This window comes from Marmota marmota, unplaced genomic scaffold (genome assembly GCF_001458135.2).
Source record: "Marmota marmota marmota unplaced genomic scaffold, marMar, whole genome shotgun sequence".
Lineage (NCBI taxonomy): Eukaryota > Metazoa > Chordata > Mammalia > Rodentia > Sciuridae > Marmota > Marmota marmota.
Window position 1 is genome coordinate 22,070,810 of NW_026000196.1, and position 21,498 is coordinate 22,092,307.

At 45.6% G+C, this 21,498-nt stretch overlaps 1 protein-coding gene across 1 annotated transcript in view; it reads left to right on the forward strand.

The window, feature by feature from the left end:
* Acss1 (acyl-CoA synthetase short chain family member 1) overlaps positions 1-21,498 on the forward strand; it is a 69,288-nt gene that overhangs the window by 14,678 nt on the left and 33,112 nt on the right. The window contains exon 4 of the mRNA XM_048790151.1: positions 19,993-20,192. Within this exon, the coding sequence (XP_048646108.1) occupies positions 19,993-20,192 (200 nt within the window). The remainder of the gene's footprint in view (positions 1-19,992; positions 20,193-21,498) is intronic.

Here is a 21,498-nt window from a genome sequence, read left to right on the forward strand (position 1 = left end):
TTTAACAGCGAAGGATTCTCTAGCTTGGCAGGAGCCCCAACCTCCTTGTTCACTTTGGCAATTTAATATCTTTAGATTCCCATAAATGCAACTGAGTTTTCTGAAACAAGCAGAGACGGCAAATGTTCAAGGTACAGGGGAGGCATTTGGCCTGGTCCTGCTGTAGGTGTCTGGCTCTGGGGGAGTGGGTGGCTGAATATCAGAGAACACGATTCAGCTTTGGAAATATCCTTTCATTTCAGAAAAAAAGAAGCATGGGAACAAGCTGAATAAAATACACACTGGAGTCATAAAAGCCGGTCACTTAACCTTTTATTCTCACTTGTGAGTGTGGGACAATACATAAAAATAGCCTTGGAGTTGTTTTTTTTTTTTTTAACAAACTTGATACCATATTTTGCCACATAATCATCATTTCCACATTCATATATATTTATGAGCATTCCATGCATCCTCATTTTGTATCAAACATAATTTAGTCATAAATGATTTTAAAGTAATACTGGAACAATTTCTTAAAAATTGCTTCACATAATGATTACACCCCACTTTTTTGCAAAAAAACCCCCCAAAATTGGCACAAGATCTGCAACAATTATGTGGTAAAATGTGGTGATTTTATTCTTGGATTTCTTAAGCAGATTCTTTGCTATATCATGGGCCAAGCACATGTGTATTGGGTGGTTTAGCTGAGCTCATGAGTAATGGGCCTTCCTAAGGTTTCCTGTAGGGGCTCAAATTCTTTGTGATCAGTCAGTGTGGAATATAGGTTTGGCATTAAAGTCTTCTTGGCCTGAGACTGGGGATGTAGTTCAGAGGTAGAGCAGTTGTGTAGGACGTACCAGGCCCTGGGTTTCATCCCTAGCACTGAAAAAAAAAACCAAAAAACAAAAAACCAAAAACCCCAAACCTTAAGGCACAATTTGCCATAATTTTCCTTTACAACAAGCTGCCTAAATTGTGTGTCCTTTGTTCACATATCTTCCCACCCCTCACCTCATCAGGTCTTCTGCTATGATCACTATCCTAGAGGTGGCTTCAGACTTCCCTGGTCTAATCATCTAGCAAGTCTTCATTGGGTGCCTTTGTGTCCAGCAGGACAGGATAGGTTATGTGTAATAACAATCAATCCCCAAATTCCCGGTAGAGTGGTCACTTTTGACTGAATAGTCAAGGAGGTTCTCCCTGAAGGAGGTAGAAAGCTCACCATGGAAGTCATTTAAGCTGAAGTCCAATGACAAGGGGAATAATTTGCCTGGGGAACAGAAAAAAAGTACAAGTAGCTGGAATCTTGGGGTGAGGGGGACACTGGAGGAGTATTCAGAGAAATGGATTCAGCCTGAAGATCTGAGAGTGAGTTACTCGCTGGCCACTTGAGTGACCTGAGGGGAAATGGGCCCCCACCATTGCTTTTCATTTGTTTCTCAAATTTCAGTTTTATCCCAGACCAAATTCACCAAGCCTGGTAAAACTGTGCTCAAATTAACTTTTGCATGCAGCAGTGGTGACGTTGGTTAATTTGCTCCAGCTCTCAATGGAACTGGCCTGCTTGTGTCCCCCACCCCCACCCTATCCCTCAGGCCCATCAGAGACTTCACAGCTGTGGATCCTCAGCTTCTTTCCCTTACAGGGCTGAACTCTGGGCTTGTGTTTGCTTCTTATTTCTGTTCCCTATCTCCATCTTGCTTCTGAGAGCCTTGGGTCCACTGGACGCACCGAGTAAATCCCATGCAGTCCTCCTGTGCACAGGGGATTATGAGGGCTGTGTCAGATCAGACGGGGGAGGCTTTATTGAGATATCACTCCCGGGCGGGACTAGATCAGACCCACAGAGAGGACAGGAGAAGGGTCTGAGGAAAAACCGCGTGGAAGCTCTACCGGACTGGACCTTTATGGGGCTTACAGCAGGAAGGGAAGGGCTTGGGACAGGAAAAGGTGTTTCTAGGGTCTCTTGCCCCCTTGGAGTTGGTCAGGGGAGTTGGCTGAACTCCAGGATTGGCCAGGGGGGTCCTGTTGATTGACAGGCGTTAGTCAGGAGATCTGGCTGATTGACAGGCATTTCTGCCGGCATCTGATTGATGTTCTTTTCCCGGAGTGGGCTGCTTTGTTCTAAGTTGCCACTAAGTCGCTGCCACCGACCTAACAGGGTGCTGGTCAAATAAATAGGGTGCTGTGACACTTTAATGATTTTTGACCCAGCTCCATTTGTCTGTAAACAAACTTTTTTCTGAAAAGGGCCTTAAGGCAGTTGCCTTGGGAGTCATCCTTCAATAAAAGATGAGAAACATCTGTGAGGCCAGAGGTGCTAACTGGATACCAGCTGTGAGCAGTCCAGTCCTGGCCCTCCCTGGAGGACTAAACTCCTTCCATCTGTGTCCAGTGTATGCCTGGACCCTGGGGGCAGATGGACCATGGGTTACACCCACTCCCAGCCTCTCTGTATGCTGCAGTCTTCAGCAGGGTGTGAACTAGGCTCCACAGCCCCCTGAAATGTCTGGTTAAACATAAACCATGTGGAATGTTCAGGACTGCAGCCAGTCCTGAACAAGGGCAACTTTAGTTCCATAGCAAAGAAGTAGCCTTGGGTCACAGACAAATTTATGAATACAGGTAAGGTATTTATTATTCTAAGAATGAGCAGACTTAGTCCAAAATGATTTTGCTGATCTTAGCCAGGCTTAAAACCAGGTAGCTATTTCTATTTGCTTTTTGAGTGAAAAGTGTATATACAAGTTATCTGTAATTGCAGCGAGTCCTTGAAGGACCCTGGTTAATCATCTTCCTGGTCATTTTAGGAGTTTGATATGAGATTTTCTTCCTGTCCTTCCACACTTACTGCTGGCTGACTACCAGCAGACATAAGCATGCTGGAGGGTGCACATGAGCACACACACACACACACACACACACACACACTCAAGCACACAAGCCAGTGTTAAAACCAAGGGTGTCTTTGTCATTGAAATGAAGTGCTTTCCTGCCCTGATGTCCCTGATGTCTCATGCAGTAGTACCACAGGAGCTTCAGAATAGCTACAACCTTTCTGAGTTCAAAGGTTAACTTCTAAACTCACAGCCTCTTCCTTCCTTCCTTTTTTCCTTCCTTCCTCCCTTCCTCCCTTCTTTCCTCTTGTGGTGCTGGGGATGGAACTCAGGACCTCATACTTACCAGGTAAGACTTGTGCCACCACTGAGCTAGAGCCCCAGCCTGCAGGCCCTTTAAAACAACCCCATAGGACTGTACTTTCCATAGGTTGGGGTGTTGATGCAAGCTTACAAGTGGCTGGAAATTCTGCATGCTAACATGCCCCTGGGACAGTGACCAAGGAGAAAGAAATTTCTTGACTTTTACCCCTTACTTTGACCTCAGGCACAGCAGGCAGTTGTCAGTACCTGCAGACTCACCCTGGGATTGGCACAGTGGACTTTACTCTGGAGGAATTTGCAGCCTGATTTTTCTCTGGTTATCATAGGACTTGGGGTCAGCAGAAAAAGGCAAATTCTGGTTTAGGACCATCCTCTGTTGGTTTGATGAATTGTGAAGTCACATAGTCTCTCCAGGAACAATTTTCCCATCTATAAAATGGAGGCAAAAATTATAACCAAAGACTCTACAAGTGTTAGCACAAGGAGATGGTGGAATGCATTGAAGTGTAAATACTATCTGGGTGTGGTGGTGCATGCCCGTAATCCCAGCTACTAGGGAGATGAGACAGGAGGATTGCAAGTTGGAGGCCAGCTTCAGTAATTTAGGGAGACCATATCAACAGCTCACTCCCCATAAACTATGGGGCTTAGCCCTTAAGAACACACACACACACACCCCTACATGTCTCAAAATAAAAAAATACAAAAGGCTGGTATTGTAGCTCAGTGGTAGAGTGCCCCGTGGTTCAATCTCTAGTACCAACCCCTCCTCCAAACAAAACAAACCAATTAAAAACAACAAAAAATTATCCAGTAAAAAAGAATGATGATTATGATAGTAGCCACTATTTATTGAGTACTTACTAAGTTTGAGTTCTATTTTAAACACTATGACTACATTATTTTAAAGACCACAATTTGATTGGAAAAGAATAATACTGCTAATTATTATTATTACTACTTCCAATGTTTTATCATGAAAAAATTGAAACAGTGCACATACTATCTGCCCACCACCTAGATTTGTTTTGCCATGTGTGGTTCATCCATCATCCCTCTAAGTATGTTCCCAGACATCAATATACTTTTCACAAGTCTCCATCATGCACATGATTAACTAGAGGCCATTATGTTTTTATTTTTCTCTTTTGATGTGAAATTTACCTGCAATGGAATGCACAAGTTTACATTTGCTGGATTTTGACCCATGCATACCCCTGTGGAACTCAAATTTGTATTTTAAGAAACAGAACAATCATTGCTTCAGAAAGTTCTTGTGTCCCTTCTTAGTTAATCACCACCCCTCCCCCAACAATCAACTTCCAGTCTGATTTATTTTCTGAATGGGTATCTTTTTTAAGCCAACCTTTCAGAAAAGGAGACAGACTTAGGTGAAATTGTTTAACTGGGAGCAACTGTCTGGTGGGGGAAGCCATGGCTTGATTCCATGTCAGCAAGTTCAGAGCCAAGAACCCACATCATATGCCATAGGCTATGTCAGCGACTTCACTGGGACCTGATGCATCCTAGGACGAAGCCCTTCAAAATGGGCTACGTCAGCATCCTTTTTCTGGGACTCAGCTTATGGGGGGGGTGGTCACTAATGTGTTTTCTTCCTCAGGTTCCCAGAACCTCTCACTCCTGGGTCTGCTAATTCCTTAGACAGGCTCATTTCTGAAGAATCACTGTCATGCTTCTTTGTGTCATGAATCAACAGCTCATTCCCCACAATCTATGGGGCTCAGCCCTTAAGAACACCTTCATGCTGAGAATTCACGAAAATCTCCACCATTGCTGTATTGCAGGCAGACACACACACACACACACACACACACACACACCTACACACATGTACCTTTTTAAAATTTTTTGTTACTGGGGGTTGAACCCGAGGTGCTGTTCCACCAAGCTGCATCACTGGCCCTTTTTATTTTTTTAAGATAGGGTCTGGATAAGTTACAGAGGGTCTTGCTAAATTGCTGAGGCTGACCTTGAACTTGCAATCCTCCTGCCTCAGCCTCCCAAGTTGCTGGGATTACAGGTGTGAACCACCATGCCTGGCTACATTCACAGCTTTTAAACTTGCTTCCACAGCACTGGCAAAGCTCTGCTTCATGTTCTGTGATGGTTGTGTCACCTCTTGATAGATTTGCCCTAAGTTACTTAATCATTGCCTCTGGGTGGACACTCTTGTGGCCTTCAGGTGTGTGCTATTTTGTATATTAGCATCTAAACTCTACCTCACTTGGCCATGGACCTTTCCTGGGGCCAAGTGGTAGGGAGGCCTGGGGGGATTCACTTTAAGAACTTGGGGGGGGGGATGCCAGTATCCTCACCTGGTTCCCACTTTGTTCACATCACCAGTGCCTTCTCCCTGTGGCTTCAAAACCAGAGCTGTGAGTAGCAGCAGCAGGAGCCAATTCTTGGACACATCCTGCCAGAGGGCACTGAGGCTGGGATTCAGCCTGGGATTGATCTGTGCCCACTTCCTCATATGTGACCTGAACCCCCCTTTTAGCTTTCCTTTGCCCAGAACCATCTCCCCAAGGGACCTAACAGGCCCCTTGGAGCAGGGCCCCTGGAGGCCACTAGGCCAGGCATAGTTAATTTGCATGCTCCCTGAAGCAAGGTGGCAAGAGAGCACTCTAGGCAGCTGCTTCTTCTTACCATCCGCATGTGCCTCTTTTAGAAGATGGTTCTTCTCATCTTAGTTCAGATGCACAGATTGGAGAGACTCTTGGGGGTAGACACACAGAAAAACTCAAGTGCTTTTCCTTCGGCAAGATGATGTCAATGTTGGGGAGACTGATGAGGCTTCAGCTCTGCTACCTGCCTGGGTAGTATGTAATCTCCCTGCCAATCCTGGGGTCTAGGCCAGGGTTTTCCAAGCTAGAGGCGGACACAGGCCCTTCAGAGCTGTCGGAGGCCTTGCAGCTGGTCTCACATCTGTTCAGCCTGTGGGGTGTGACCTGAAATAGGAGAGGGCAAGTTGTGAGAGCCAGAGTGAGTGTTTACCAAGCCGGAACCAGGGTTCTTTAATCTGAGGCTCTCTATGGGGGATTTTAATTTAAACTTGAGGCCAAATGAGAGTATTTTAATTAAACCATAAAAAGCCAGGTTTTATCTCTGACCATCCTTGTGACTTTGGGGCCATCCCTCTGGGCCTCAGCATCCTCATCTGCAAAAGCAGAAATTAGAAAACCTTGGGCACTGTCCAACACTGGTGGACTTGAGCCAGGAAGGCGGGTCCTAATCAGCATTGCGAAACATGGTGGAGCATTGTGGGTCCCCTGAGTGTGCTGGGAAGGACAGTATCATGTGCCTGAATCATTCAGCATCTGTGGCTAAATGATTTCCACAGGGCTGATTTCCTGGGATTTCATTCTGGGCCTTTTACTTGGGTGGGAGTTGGGTGCAGTGAGAAAGCCCCGCCCAGAGGAATAGAGGGAATATCAGGTCTCCCTGGCTCTGCCTGCCACAAACCCCTCAGCAGGCATGGAGGGCAATGGTTTTATCTTTGGGAGGGCTGGGTGAACGTTGGACATCATCAAGAATTCACATAGCCAGTGTCTGATGTGGAGGGCCCACAGGGAAGCACAAGATGGGACCTGTGTTGTGGTGTGCCCTTTTTATCTGGGGAAGAGGGAACTGCTATAGACCACATGCTGCAGCCAGCTGGGGATGGGGTGGGGAATTTTCATGTTGGAGCTGCCTTCCTAACAGGCTTGTCTCTGTCTAGGGTGTCTTCAGCGTGGTCACTTAGGAAGGTCACAGAAGAGGCTGGTGTCGGTGGATTCAAGTGGTTGGAAGCAGGAAGTCTCACTGTACACAACACCCAGTTGCAGAGGGCTTCAGGGAGGGTTGAGTTTTGAGAGGCAGAGGAAGGAAGCATGAGGATGAAGGCAGGAGGAACCATGGGAGGTATGCATGTTGCAGGGTGTGTATAAGGTCCTTGCTTAGCAGCTGGATGGCCATCTTAAGCGACAACTGTCATTTTAAGGGAAAAGTTTCGCTTTCCCTCCCAGAGGCATTTCTGAGAAAGGCTCACCTCTCCCTCATACCAACCCAACCCTTAACTGCTACATTAGGACCCACCCGGCTCTGATTCCTGAGCCTCTCCCATAAAAGTCCCACAACTCAAGCCCATTTTGCCTCTCGCTCCTATAGAGAGATGGCCTTTATTTGTCACTCTGACAAATAAATTCTTGTGTATATCTCTGCCTGGTCTCTATCTTTTCATTTCTCGATTACTCATCTCTCATTCCTCACTTTCCCTTAAGTGTGTCTTCACCAAGCTGCCAGATGCCTGCTGTGTCCCCTGGCTGTGTGTAACTCACAGCAAATCACCTCTCTGACCCTCAGTTTTCTTATCTGTACAATAGAATCATGATTTTCCTCCCCGGGTCTGCTGAGTGTTGCTTGGGACACATAGGATGAAAGCCCAGACCTGTGTTAGGAGAGGAAAGGTCTATATTTGCTCCATATTGAGGTTCGTTTGCTGCATATTAGGGTTAATTTAAGGTCAGCAGAGTATTTCAGAAGCACAGGCTGGGGATGTCTGTGTCTGCTGGGCTCAGGAGTGGGTGGGTGAGTGGGATTCCACCTTAAGTGCATTAGCAAAACACAGCCCCATCCCTCCCCATGCCTGCACTTTTTCCTTAGCACCCCACATTACTTGCTTTAGAGAACAAGCTCCTTTATTAAAACATTGAGGCAGTTGAGGGAGGCTCATTAACTGACTGAGGTTGATGGATGCAGTGGGATGGGATGGGTGAAACAACCCTCTCCGCAGTTGGTGTGTTCAGGGGACCCCAGAGTTGGATAGAAAGGTCAGAGGCTCCTGGGCCACAGGTGATGTTCAGGCCTGGCTTCCCCACCTGAGAGGAGGTGGCACTCTGGGTGGTCATCTGAGTAACTCCATTTGAGAAGGTTGGTCTGGAATCTGCATGCTGGCAGTGGGAATCTAATAGAAACTCGGTATTACTTGATATGCACAAGTTTTTAAGCCAACATCTACCTTGCCTTAAGATTTTGGCTCCAGATGTTAAAGCTGGGAAATGGTTCTGTTCTTTCTATATATGACAACTGTTTCAGGGCACTGTTAAGGTTTTCAGAATTTCATATTTTAGAATAGCTGCATCTTCAGACTGCAGCAGCAATGACCTCACATCTGGATGTCTCCAGAAACCTTGATGGGGAAATTTCTGAGAATTCTTTGGGAGTAAAGCCTGGCAGAGGTTTAATTCCAGGACACACACATGCTTCCCTGAGAGCTGGTGCCCCACTTTTGGGAATCCCCTTTCTGCATGCAGGAGTTTGCAGGGAGTGACCAAGTTGTGGGAGGTGGAGGGGCGCTGGCTCCTGGAGAGGAGGCAGGGCTCTGGCTACCAAGGGGAGCACTGATGCGCAATGCTTGGGGCTTGTGGAATCTGTGAGTAGGCAGCCAGGGTTTTGTTATTCCCATTTTGTGTTTTTCCTCCTGTTTTTGCAGGTTCTTGACCGAGGGGTTAGTCTGACTCACAGCTTTGTTGTAGGCTGTACTTTGATGTCCCTCGGCCATGTGGGTGGGGGTCTCCAACAGAGCAGCACGGCCAGTATTAGGTACCAGGTGGTTGACACCTTTTACCCTTCTATACTGCCTTGAAATGTGAATTGCCCTGGCCCATCTCCCTATTCCCTCCCCCAGGGGTTGAATCTTTATTCTTTTGCCCTCTCATCCCCCTCCATTTCCTCCTCCCATGGTAGGGGGAGCACAGCAGTGCCCCTGCAGCTGGAGCCCAGCCCTGGGGAGGATGGGGATGGACTGTGGGGGTCCCTGCTTATTCCTCCGGAAGCCACCTACCCTCCCCCTGCTGCCTATGGTGCTGCCCTTCTCCCCCTGTACGGGGCAAGTGCTGAAATGGATAATCCTAGTTCCTATTCCTGACCCTAACTCCCAGAAGTCCTCAGGAACTGGGACATTTACATAGCTGGAAAAACCAGAATTAGGATTTGAGCTTAGTTTTGGCTGGGGCCATCCACTGGGGAATCTGAGGCTCAAGTCCTGTGGATGGAAGAGGAAAAGGTGGGGTGCTTTACCACTGAGCTACATCCTCAGTCCTTTTTATTTTGCTGAGGCTGCCAGGAATTTGCAACCCTCCTGCTTTAGCCTCCCCGGTCACTGGAATTATAGGTTTGTGCCACTGCCCCTCCTCCTCTTCCTCTTCCTTCTCCTCCTCCTCTTCCTCTTCCTCTTCTTCCTCCTCCTCCTCTTCCTCCTCCTTCTTTTTACTGACAATTTTTAAGTTGTTTATTGGAAGTATTAGGTTTTTTAAAAACCCACTAATTATTTTGCTATACAAAATAAAACTCGTAATATGAACTTTTAACATTTTGGTATGAAATTAATAATATGGAAAAAGATGCAAACCAACCAAGAGGTAAAAAGTTTTTAACAGTGGCACTGTGTACAAACATCTTTTACTCAAGTGAACATCCAGGCTAATAGTTTATTTTCCCTTTGTTGATATTTCTCACAAACTTTTTAATAAGCATGGTTCTTGGTGGTGTGTGCAGGGGCTGTGTGCAGACAATGTACCTTCTTACTGATAGGATGATTATCTTCCAGATGGCTAGAGCCATAGAGGACAAGCAGACACTCATAAAGCATGGATACCACTTGGGAAAGGGCTCATCAGTGCCAGAAAGTTTCAGGACCATCGTGAAGGTCTGGACAGAGCTTGTAGGAAGTAGGAAAAAGTGGTGATGATGGCTGTGAAGTCCTAAAGGCTGGACTGGGCTGCAGGTGGATGCTGTGACCTCTATCATAGGAGGAGGAAATGAAGGGGGGACAAGGGCAAAGGAATAGAGATGCAGCCCCTGGAGGAGAGGACAAGGAGATGAGCCAGGATGTCTCTGCACCCACTGTGTGCTGGGTGCTGGCTGTGCTGCTTGCTGGGCAGTAAGGAGCAGAGAGCACAGGGTGCTAGGGAGGGAGACAGCTTGGGTGTTGGCTGCTTCTCAGAACAGTGGCCACAAGCCTGGCACTGTATCACCTTCATATCTTTCCTTGATTCTCTGTGGCTGTACAAACCTCATCAGAATGTTGTTACAGACCTTGCTGGCAGAAGGAGATTTGGGAATCTGCATTTGAAAATGAACCTGTTAATGCAGTTGCAATGACCCCAAGGGAAATATATCTGTTAGGACTCAGGTGCAGAAAGTGGATTCTCTGTGGCTCTTTTAAGCACAAAGGGAGTTTCCACAGGGTGCTCATCAAATCACTGAAGAGGGAGGACCCCCTCCAGGGTGTACAGTCAGCCTGGAGGCACAATCCCCAAGGAACTCCGGCTTCAGCAGACTCTTGGCACCCTCAAAGGTAGGGGGACTGCTCCAGAAAAACCCAGCAAAACAAAGGTGTGCCTTGCAGCCTCTCCCATGTGCAGTTCTTGTTTACCTACAAAGGTGCCAGGTGCAAAGGCATCTCAAGGGAAATATACCCCCTGGGGAGGCTGGAGTGGATGCTATGTAGAAACCGGTGAAGACAAGTCAGGTGCAGCCCTGTGGGGGAAGGAATAGGGAGCTGAGCCAGGGCAAGTCACATTTCAAGGAAGTGTAGAAGGGTAAAAGGTTTCAACCTTCTGATACCTGATATTGGCTGTGCTGCCCTATTGGAGACCCCCACGCCATGTGGCTGAGAGATGTTGATGCCTGGGGGTGGGGGTTAACTGTTATAAGATGAGGAGCAGACCTGTCGCTTCCCAGATCCCAGGTCACAAGCAAGGCCTTGCTGATCCCTCCACTTCTTGCAGTTGAACAAACTCTCAGGTATTCCTGTTGTGCCAAGGCCTTTGGTTGCCACCACTGCTCAAGGTCTGCTATAACTAACAGTCTATGATTTTTTTTTGCTGTTGTTGTTCTACTTAGTTTTACATGACAGTAGAATGCATTTCTACTTATTGTATACAAATAGAGCACAACTTTTCATTTCATTATACATGATGTAGAGTCACACCATTCATGCAATCATACGTGTACATAGGGTGATAATGTCTGTATCATTTCACCATCTTTTCTACCCCCATACCCGCTCCCCTCATCTCACTCCCTTCTTCCCTATCCAAAATTCCTCCATTCTTCCCTTTATTCCTGCCTGCCCATTATGGATCAGCATCCACATATCAGAGAAAACATTTGGTCTTTGGTTTTGGGGGATTAGCTTATTTTGCTTAGCATGATATTCTCCAACTCCATCCATTTACCTGCAAATGTCATAACTTCATTCTTCTTTAAGGCTGAGTAATATCCCATTGTGTATACATACCACAATTTCTTTATCCATTCATCTATTGAAGGGCATCTAGATTAGTTCTACAGTTTAACTATTGTGAATTGACAGGCTTTGATCTTGACCCCTAACTTATTAATTCCACCCAGGGTAGGCTTATCTGGATGTGGATTCATGGTAGGCCAATGCTTTTTCAAAATAACAGTCTTCTATTTTGACATTTTAAACCCATTAGTTTTCTGGTTGTTAAAACTAAATTGTGATTGTTTTCTAGCCTCAGAATTTGTGTGATGTTTTTGGCATGTTTCCACTGGTGCAAATAGGAATGCTTTTGTGAAATTGCAGAGGTTCACAAACTACTTCTGAAGTGGTACATGGCCTCTAGTGGGTTACAGCAGAGATGAGATGCATGAACTTGTGCAGTGGCCTGGTGTCGAAGGCTGCCGAGGGAGAATATATGAGCATGTTCTCTGCTCTTGATCCCATGATCAGGAATGAAGTGGAGTCTGGGAGTCCAGCCTCTGAGCTTATGCAGAACTTAACTCCATCTGAAACTCAAGGTCAGAGAGACTGTGGCCTCAATAGGGAGGTTAGGTGGCTTGGAATAAAACAGAGGCAAGCATTTGCTCTTCCCTTTTTCCCAAACTTACAATTTGAGCTTTTGTTAACAATTACTTATTATTGAATGAATAATAAGATGAATGAAATAAATAAATGACTAGCAATTATTGTTTCATGAAGGAAAAAAATATGTGAACTTTAAGGGCATTCTTAAGGAGTGGGGCAGGCAGTTTTTGAGATATGATTGCTAGGAGAGACGAGAAGGCTGCCCCTGGAGCAAGGCAAGGTTAGTTAGTGATTCCCAAGTCTTATGGGGTTGGTGGCATCAAGTACTCCTCAGAATGATTGTGTATATAGTGTTCCAACACTTCATTCACTTGAGTCACATATAGTTTAAAATTAGCAGTGGGTAGAAATATTTACACTGGTATAAACAGCAAATTTTACAAAGCAGGGCTTTTCTTTTTAGTTGTTAAGTTCTGCAACCTGCTACCAACTCAGGTCTCAGGCAGTCATGCCAGACTTGGTGCCCTCTGAATGTGACCTGGTGACTGTGCCACCTTCCTGCTGACTTCCCTCCAGGTATTAATTTGTAGTGTTCTGTGGACCCACAGAAAAGCCTAGAAATAGAATGACTCCTAATTTGCACTCGGTTTGGAACTTTCTATGTGAACTCAGCTTCTCTGTGTTTTGTCTTTGCTGCTGCAGAAAAATGAAATTGCACAGGGCAATCTTGAGAGACAGATGGCACAGGGAACATGCAAACCCGAAGTGGGACCTGAAAAAAAACATCCTGTGGCTTTTTTTTTTTTTAAACCAAGGGAATAGTGAATGCTTTTAGGAAGTTAAAACCTACATCCTCTTCCAAACCCCACCAGGGAAAGGACTTAATTATGTGGATTGGGAGGTAAACAAGTCTGTCCTGCCAGTAGATGAATGTTCTGCCAGGACCTAGCTGTTTTCAGGGCTGTCTTCCAGGCTTGGAGTCCACTTGGAGGGTGTGCTTGTCCAGAGCCACCAGCCTGCAGGAGCCTGGGGAGGGAGGGAGTTCTTAATGTGTTGACACCTGGTTTCCTCAGTGATGTGAGCTGTGCTTTGTGGCTAGAAGGGAAAGCACTTCTTTTCGGGGAAACAAGATTCCGGCCAAGGACAACTGCTGAGAGGTCCAAGAGGAAATCAGGCATTAATGAGGCCTGCCTGGTTACTTCTATTCGACAAGGGTGTCCTTTAACGGGTCAACTGCATACTGACTCTGGCCAGGATGTGAGATTTGACCTGGATGTGTCTGGCGAGACACCCTGAAGTAGGGGGTCTTGAATATGGAGCCACCCCTATACTCTCCCCCTGTTCTGCATTCCTGATGATGGGAGAAAGTCTCAATTTAATACTCATGGATAGGGGCAGGTTTTTAGCACTTCTCTTGGTAATTTCCTCTTCTCCTTCTCCTTCTCCTTCTTCTTCGTGGTACCAGGAATTGAACCCAGGAGCACTTAACCACTGATCCACATCCTCAGCCCTTTTTGTATTTTATTTACAGACAGGATCTCACTGAGTTGCTTAGGGTCTCGCTAAAGTGCTGAGACTGGTTTTGAACTCATGATTCTTCTGTCTCCACCTCCTGAGCCGCTGGGATCACAGGCGTGTGCCACTGCACCCAGCGGTAATTTCCTTCTTGAACAAGAATCAGTCTTAGGTTTAGAGCCCTTGGTTCACTTGGGTTGGAGTTGGGAACTGAATCCAGGGCCTTGTGTGCACATTCTAAGCACATACTTTACCAACCCGGTTCATTCTTAAAATACATTTATATTAAAAAACTAAATTAACCCAAGGAAAAATGGTGCATTAAATAGCAAGAGCATTGGCAATTGGTAAAAACCATGAAGCTTGGGAAGTTTTATGACAGGAAAACCAACAAACAAAACAAAACAAAAAAAACAACCACAAGTGTTCTGACGTTGAAGCTCATGAAAAGAACTGGGTATGAGCTGGGACTCCCAGGGGAGACTAGGCCTAGAATCAAATTCTGCTCTGACTCATTCAATGGGCAGCCTTGAGAAAGTGTCTTAACTTCTCTGTGTGTTTCCTCATCTGGAAAGTGGAGGGGAATGAAACCTCTGAGCTCCTAGGCTGGAGTTGAATGGCGCTATTGTTTGGATCTTAAATGTCTCCCAAAGGCCCATGTGTTAAAGGCTTGGTTACCAACGTGTAGGGATTATTGAGAGGTGATGGAACCTTTAGAAAGTGGTGCCCATTGGAAGGAAGCTAGGTCACTGTGGGCATGCCCTTGAAGGGAACAATGGGATTCCAGCCCCTTCCTCTCTCTCTCTTTTGCTTCCTGGCCACCATGAGGAGTATATTATGCCTTATGTACTGTGCTGCCACAGGCCTAAACAACAAGGACAAGTGACCATGGACAAGAATCGTTGAAATTGTGAACCAAATAAACCTTTTACTTTATTAAGTTGATTATTTTGGGTATTTTGTCATGGTGATGAAAGGCTGATGCAAATGGGTGCTTTTGTGTAAACTATTTGGAACAGCCTTTACTGTTGTCATTTCAAGGGAAGGAAGTGAGAATTGGGGGTGGAGGTGAAGGAAGGCCAGAAGAGGAATCTCTTAAAGATTGAGGAAGTAGGAGGTGGCCTGGGGAAAAGGTTCCCTGTGCTCACAGTGGGAGGTAAGTATGACTGGAGAAGGTGGCGCGATGCACAGCTGATGATGAATAGGTTGCTCAGAAAGTGCACAGTGGGCCTGCCTTCCTTCTGACCTCTCAGAGTCACAAGCCCCAGCTGAGAATCTGGACCTCAGAACTGGCAGCAGCTCCGACAGTGGGTGACTCTGCTCCTTCTCAGAACCACTCTTGCCGTTAGTATCTGCCACCAGGGCGTAGAGCAGCTGAGCTGCAAGGCACCTGCACATACTTGTGTCGCATTGACTCTGAGCAAGGGACGTGGATTGTGCCAAGCAAATTGTTCTTCCTCTCCTTGAGGTACCCAGCTCTGTTAGGGAAGTACTAACTACCTTTTTTTCCCATTTCATAGTCTGTCATTTTCTGCAGTGATTATAATTGCTGTATATAGGGCATCTTTAAAGGCCCCTGGGATGTGGCTGAAGGTATTTTGCTCAGTAGTAGAGCAATTGCCCAGCGTGCTCAAGGCCCTGAGTTCAATTCCCAGCATAGTAAAAAACAAACAAACAAACAAAACTTTAAAAAAAAATTAAAGGTGCCCAGGACTTCATATTTGTGCTTCACAAGCATTATTAGTGGTAGGCCCTGTTATCAGGGCATCTTATACATAACATAGAAAAGGCCCCAGGGGTATAGAGAGCTGGAGAGGCCATCTCTGGGAAACTCTCACGGAGTTCAGTATTTTCCATAGAGTACACCAAAACCTTAAGGAAAACGTTGGGTATGATGGCGTGCACTGGTACAGTCCCAGCTTCTTGAGGTTGAGGTAGGAGAATCACTTGAACCCAGGAGTTGGAGACCAGCCTGGGCAGCAGATTGGGAACCCTGTCTCAAAAACAAAGCAAAAACAAAGGAACAGATGAACAAACAAAAGAACCAAAGAAAAATGTTTTCTGCAAGGAATTTAGAAAACGTACTGCTTGAGGGACTGGTTGACCCCTGGCAATTGGGCTTTTATTTCCTGGGAACCCCAATGTATCTTGGGCCTTGCTTGCCAGATAGAAGCTTAGAGATATTTTTTGTGTTTAAGTGTGGTTTCTGCTCTATATTTTCATAGCAGTTTCTCTTTACTAAAAGGTCAGGGTCACAAAAACAAATAATGTATAAGGAGCTTCATACTTGGTTTAAGAGCCTGGTTAACTGATTTCCAGGGCTTCTATACTTTTATTGGTAGTAATTAGCAGAGTGAGCCAATGTCATTACCATTAATTCAAATTTAGTGGCTATGGAATGTCCCGGTCAGAGGAGTCTGTGCCTTAGGCCTGATTCCATGAGTTGTGAGCCACCTCTACCCAGAGTGAGGAAGTCTATCTTGATATGTTCCTCTTTCCTAAAATCCATCCTTTCTTTTCTCACCACCTCTACTTTGCAGAAACAGTATGCTGAAGAAAATATTAAGTTCTAGAGACAGCATATGCATCTAAACATGAAATTGACCCCTTTGCCTCAGCACAGGGGTAGAGAGGACAGAGGTGACTTGTGCCTGTGAAACACTTTGTGTCTGTCACAGGTGTAGGAGAATGCAGGGTGGGTTCGGACTCTTGTTTCATGCTCACCTTCTGTGCTCATTTGTTCAACAAATATTTATCGAGAATCTTTTATGAACTAGGCTTAGTTCTAGATGCTGGGAAGACAGCAATAAATGAAAATGAAATCTTTGCTCAAGTAGACCTTATACTCTAGAGGGACAGATGGATCATAAAGAAGATAAATCTGTCAGCGAGTGTTTATTTCATGATTACTGAGAACCAGAGAAACTGTAGGAAATGAACAAATTATGCAACCTCAACCTCTCTCTCTCTCTCTCTCACTGGGGATTGAACCCAGGGATGCTTTATCATTGAGTTACAGGCCCAGTCCTTTGTTTTTTACTTTGAGACAAGGTTTCACTAAGTTGCTTAAGGCCTTGCTAAATTGCTGATGCTGGCCTTGAACTCATGATCCTCCTACCTCAGTCTCCTGAGCTGCTGGAATTACAGGCATGTGCCAATAAACCTGGCTCTCAATTTATTCCTTAAACACAGCATAGAAACAACTTATCTTAATTCCCTGGGCTGGTATCAGGAAATGACGAGGAGAGAAAGATACTTTCAAATATTAACCATGAAGAAACAGCTTTGATTGGAAGATGTATGAAAGCAAATATCAGTGCATTTCTTCCTTCTCTTTTCTCCGAACTCTGTTTCCAGCTGTTTCCTGTTTTGGGCTAATATTAGATTCTGAGGCTGGGGAGCAGGGGGTGCATTATAGTCTGAGTTCATGCAGGTGTCATGTTGGTGACAGATACTTGCAGTCAGATATTGTATCTTTAATACTGAACACAAATTATTCCCAGTCGGTGTTATGAGTTGCGTATAGAAAGGCCAGTCAGCCCCTGAAGGCCAGCCAGAAAAATGTTTGTGGTGTTAAGCACCAGGAATGCAAGGCCAAATTTGTACATTTGTGCACATCGTTTGTGTAGGTCTACACTAAAAGCTGGGCCTTGAGTAGTCTACATTGCAGACAAACTTTAATGTCCTGCTCAGTACCTGACCAAGTGTTATATTACTCCTTGAACTTAAAGCTCTAACTCATTTTACTGGTATCATTTCTAAGAAAGCTGCCTGTCGTTGAACCTTGGAAAGGGCACTAGGTGCAAGATCGAATATCCTGCAACAAAGAGGAAGCTGAGGTTTCCGGAAGCTAAGGCCCAAAAGCTCTTCCGAGTGGCTGTTTTTTTCTTTTTCTTTTTCTTTTTTTGTGGTGCTGGGGATAGGACCCAGGTCTTTGCACATGCCAGGCAAGTGCTGCACTCTGAGCTATACCTCCCAGTCAAACGTTATTTTTTTGATGTGGAAGCAGTAGCATTTTGGTTTGTGGAAGGGTTTGAGAAGTCACAAATATTCAAAAAAAAAAAAAGATTTTGAACAGTTTCAGAGTACTTGAAACATCAGAACCATTTGAACAGCAGTTATTTTTCAATGATTTCAAGACCTAGATTTGCACCAGGCCACTGGGTGCATATGGAGGCCCTCAGTCTCCCAAGGAACACATGGAGGCTCCAGCTCCTTGGTGCATGTTGAAGCCTTTGGTTCTCCAGGGAACACGTGGTCAGCCTCAACCTAGTCTGTAGAGCCCCTTTGGACTATAGTTAGCTGCCCAGTTTCAGTGGCTGGGCAACTTCTGCCCTCCTAGGGAAAACCCACTCATTCCTTTCTGGCTCAATCTTCTGTCCTGAAAGCTTGCTGTGCTGCCCCCAGTGACTGATCTCCAGGATATTATCCCTCTCATTTTCTTTGTCCAGTGTCAAAATCCTTGCACATCTCCCTGTGAAGATGCCTTGAATGGGATTCTAGGTGCTTAAAATGAGATTTTTTAATCTTAGGAAGTCACCAAGTAAGTTAGTTGATTTTAGTCATGTTAGGAAAGATTTCAAAGATTTCTGGGAATTCCCATCTGTTGGAAAAGAGAATACCTACTGAATATTCAGCAGGGTCCTGGGTGGCTCCTTTTTCTCATTAATACTTGCATCAGTTAAATGAGATAGATGGTGCTTACTTTTTCTCACAATTATGTGGCAACTGAGAAGTACAAGCTCCCCTGCCAGTGCAGCTATTACAGAAAGTTAACCCAAGTCTTTCTATATGGAGGGTTCACATTCAAACTGCTGCTTTAGATCCGTAGAATAAAAGCTGAATTTCAACACCATTGATTGATGGCAGTCAAACCTCCATCTCCCTCTACACTGCCCAGAGGCTTAATCCCTCAGAGCTATGAAAATGGATCCCACATTGAAGGCTCAGAGTTGCTCTTTTGTGTTGACCAAAGTTGCTTCTTTAGCACTGTAGGAGGCCCTCACAGCCTCCTTTAAGAGTGTTTCTGGGCCCTGGATTCTGTGATTTTGGTCAGGGGGGTGCTCTTTCCTTGGAACTTAGGCAAGGGGTGGGTGGAGCGCCACTCAATGGTGCCTTTGTCCTCCTTTGAAAGCTTTAAAAAGAAAAGATGAAATTCCTCAAGAGGGGCTGGATCCAGGCTGGGCGGGAGCTCCCCAGCCTGGGAGAAGTGCAGGCTGGACTTGGGATTTGGTTCTCATCTGGTCTCCTTTGCAGGATGGCATTGGCAGGAAACAAAGCTCTCCTTGAGGTCCCTGCTTAAGTTGGAGACCCTTCATTTTCATTTCACTGTGGTTTCCCAGCAGCCTTTTAATGAGCTTCATCTTTGACAGCTCTTTGAACAAAGGGGAACTAAACTTATTAGGTCTTGCGGAGCTCAAAGGAGGGAGGGTCTTGCCTCCAAAGCATCTGCAGTGTTCTGTGCTGCCCGGCTCAGGGTCCCTTTTCAGCAATGCAGAGAACCGGAGTGTGACGAGTGGTAGAAAGCCCAAGTCCAGAGAGAAGGGGTTTCTTCTCATCCTATCCATCTGTGCTAGTTCTTTTTATTTAAAAAAAATTGGGTAAAATTAAACCACGTACAGCAAAAATAGGGGAATAACTGGTTACTGCAATCGCCAAGTTCAAGTTCAGTGAGGTAGAAGGCTGGAACACAGTTAAAGGGAACTGAAGGATATGGACAATAGGTCTCAGCTTGCTTCCGCAATCGCCTTTGTTTTTCTTCATTTTCTGCTCCGCACAGTACAAGGAGGCAGCTCTCAAGTACTTGGAGATAAACGTTTTGGATTTTGATGGGCTGGAATGGATCACATGTCACTTCTAACCCAGTCATCTAGGTTCAGGGTTGATTGAGTTCTGATTGGTTGGTGAACTCAAGTTTGTGGTAGGACTGGGAGGGGTTGGGCACTGATACCCCTTAAACCAAGGGGAACCGCCCATCTGTGCTCCTGTGCTTATTTAGTGCCTGCTATCTCTGCTTCTGGGCTTCTAGCAGGGTTGCAGATCCCATGCTACCTTCCCTCCAGATTCTGGCTTCACAGAATTGAGGACTCTTCTATTTAGGCCTGTGACCCTGACTGGCAAGAGGGTTTCTTGACCACTGGCCTGTATTGTTCAGAAAACTGGGGTCTCCTGTTTCCTTACTAAAGATCTAACTAATGAGATGGGTCTTTCTTTTGGAGGAGAATATTTTCAGACGTCCCTGATATATAATCTGTGCTTCAGATACATGTGGTGGCAAAGATAGACTTATCAGCTTAGCAATGTCTCAGTAAATGTACAGATGTTAAAATTATTTCTTTCTGGAAATGAACTTGGTATGCAACAAGTATTCTGGTACCTGCTAAATTTTGTGCACTGGGCTGGATGTATGATACTTGCCACTTGTGAATTGTTCCAGCCCACTAGTCTGTGTTTTGGCTCTTTCCTATCTCTGATGGCTTTCTCTTCCCTGTACTACAGAGAACTGCTGGAGACCACCTGCCGCCTGGCCAACACGCTGAAGAGGCATGGAGTACACCGAGGGGACCGTGTGGCCATCTATATGCCTGTGTCTCCAATGAGTGTGGCAGCAATGCTGGCCTGTGCCAGAATCGGAGCTGTCCACACAGTTGTCTTTGCTGGATTCAGTGCAGAGTCCTTGGCTGGGAGGATCAACGATGGTGAGCACATGGACTGGGGAAAGGAGGAACCCAGGAATCCCCTGGTCCTTGTTCCTGTGGGGCCTGGTCACCAAGGAGGAGACTAGAAGTAGGGCTAGAAATAACCGAAAAGTTACACAGCCAAATGACAATGCTACCAGGGTCACTACATGGGTGACCAAGCATTTGTTCTGTGAGCTGAGATCTGAGCATGTTGGATTTAGCCAGGAGAAGAAGGGAGGAGAGAGTTCCAGGTAGAGAAAATAGGCTGATGGTGGCAAGAGTTTAGTGTGTGTGAGGCCAGGAGGAAGCTGGCATGGTTGTAGCACAGGAGGGAAAAGTAGGGAAATTGAGGTGAGGCTGTGCATGAGGAAGTACTGCAGGTTGGTAGCTTTCTGTTGTGCGGAACAAAGGGGTGAATCATCTCCAGAGTCAGGTGAGGGGGGATGCAATAGATATATCCTTAGGGGTTCTGACTGCAGGTTAGACTCCTGGACAGAGCAGTACATTAGTGTCTCCCCGCTCTTGCTATTGTCAAAGGGCTGAGTGTCTGGATCATTGCCCAGTATGTGGCTGGTGGCCCAGTGTCTGTGCAGTCTTATTCCTGCTCTTCTTACAGAGTCCTATGAGCTGGCTTTCTAAAGAAGGTGCCAGTTTCCAGGAACCATTTAGAATTCTTCTGTCTCACTGAAGACTTGCCTGTGAATTGAGCAGAGTTAAAGGACTGAGTTTTTAGAACCTGCTGACCAGCCTTTTTAAAAATGTCCGGGAAGCCCTTCAACTCCCTTTTAGGGTTTCTCATCCACTTTCAAGGAATGGTGCTGCCATCTCTTCTGCTTTTCCTCTCTCTAGAACTTTACAGCACCCAGTCTGTGCCAGACACTGTTCAAAGCACTTTGCAAAGATTATCTTCTTTAATTTAACGAATTTAGTCCTCACACATTTGTATAAAATTGTACTCTTACTTTGTTTTTCTCCTTTAAAATTTTCACTGTGACCATTTCAAAGAGTAAAACTCAGTGGCAGTAAGTACATTTGCAGTGTTGTACAATCAGCATCACTATCTAATTCCAGAACTTTCTCATGGCCCCAACCAGACATGTTATACCTTTCAAGAAGGCATTCCTGATCTGGGGGTGGTGGCACACTCCTGTAATCTCTGCAGTTTTGGAGACTGAGCTAGGAGGATTGCAAGCTGGGAAATTTAGTGAGAACTTGTCTCAAAATAAAGAGTAAAGAGGGCTAGGAATGTAACTTAGTGGTAGTGTCCTGGGTTTACTCTTTAGTACTGCTCCCTGCCAAAAAAAAAAAAAAAAAAAAAAAAAAA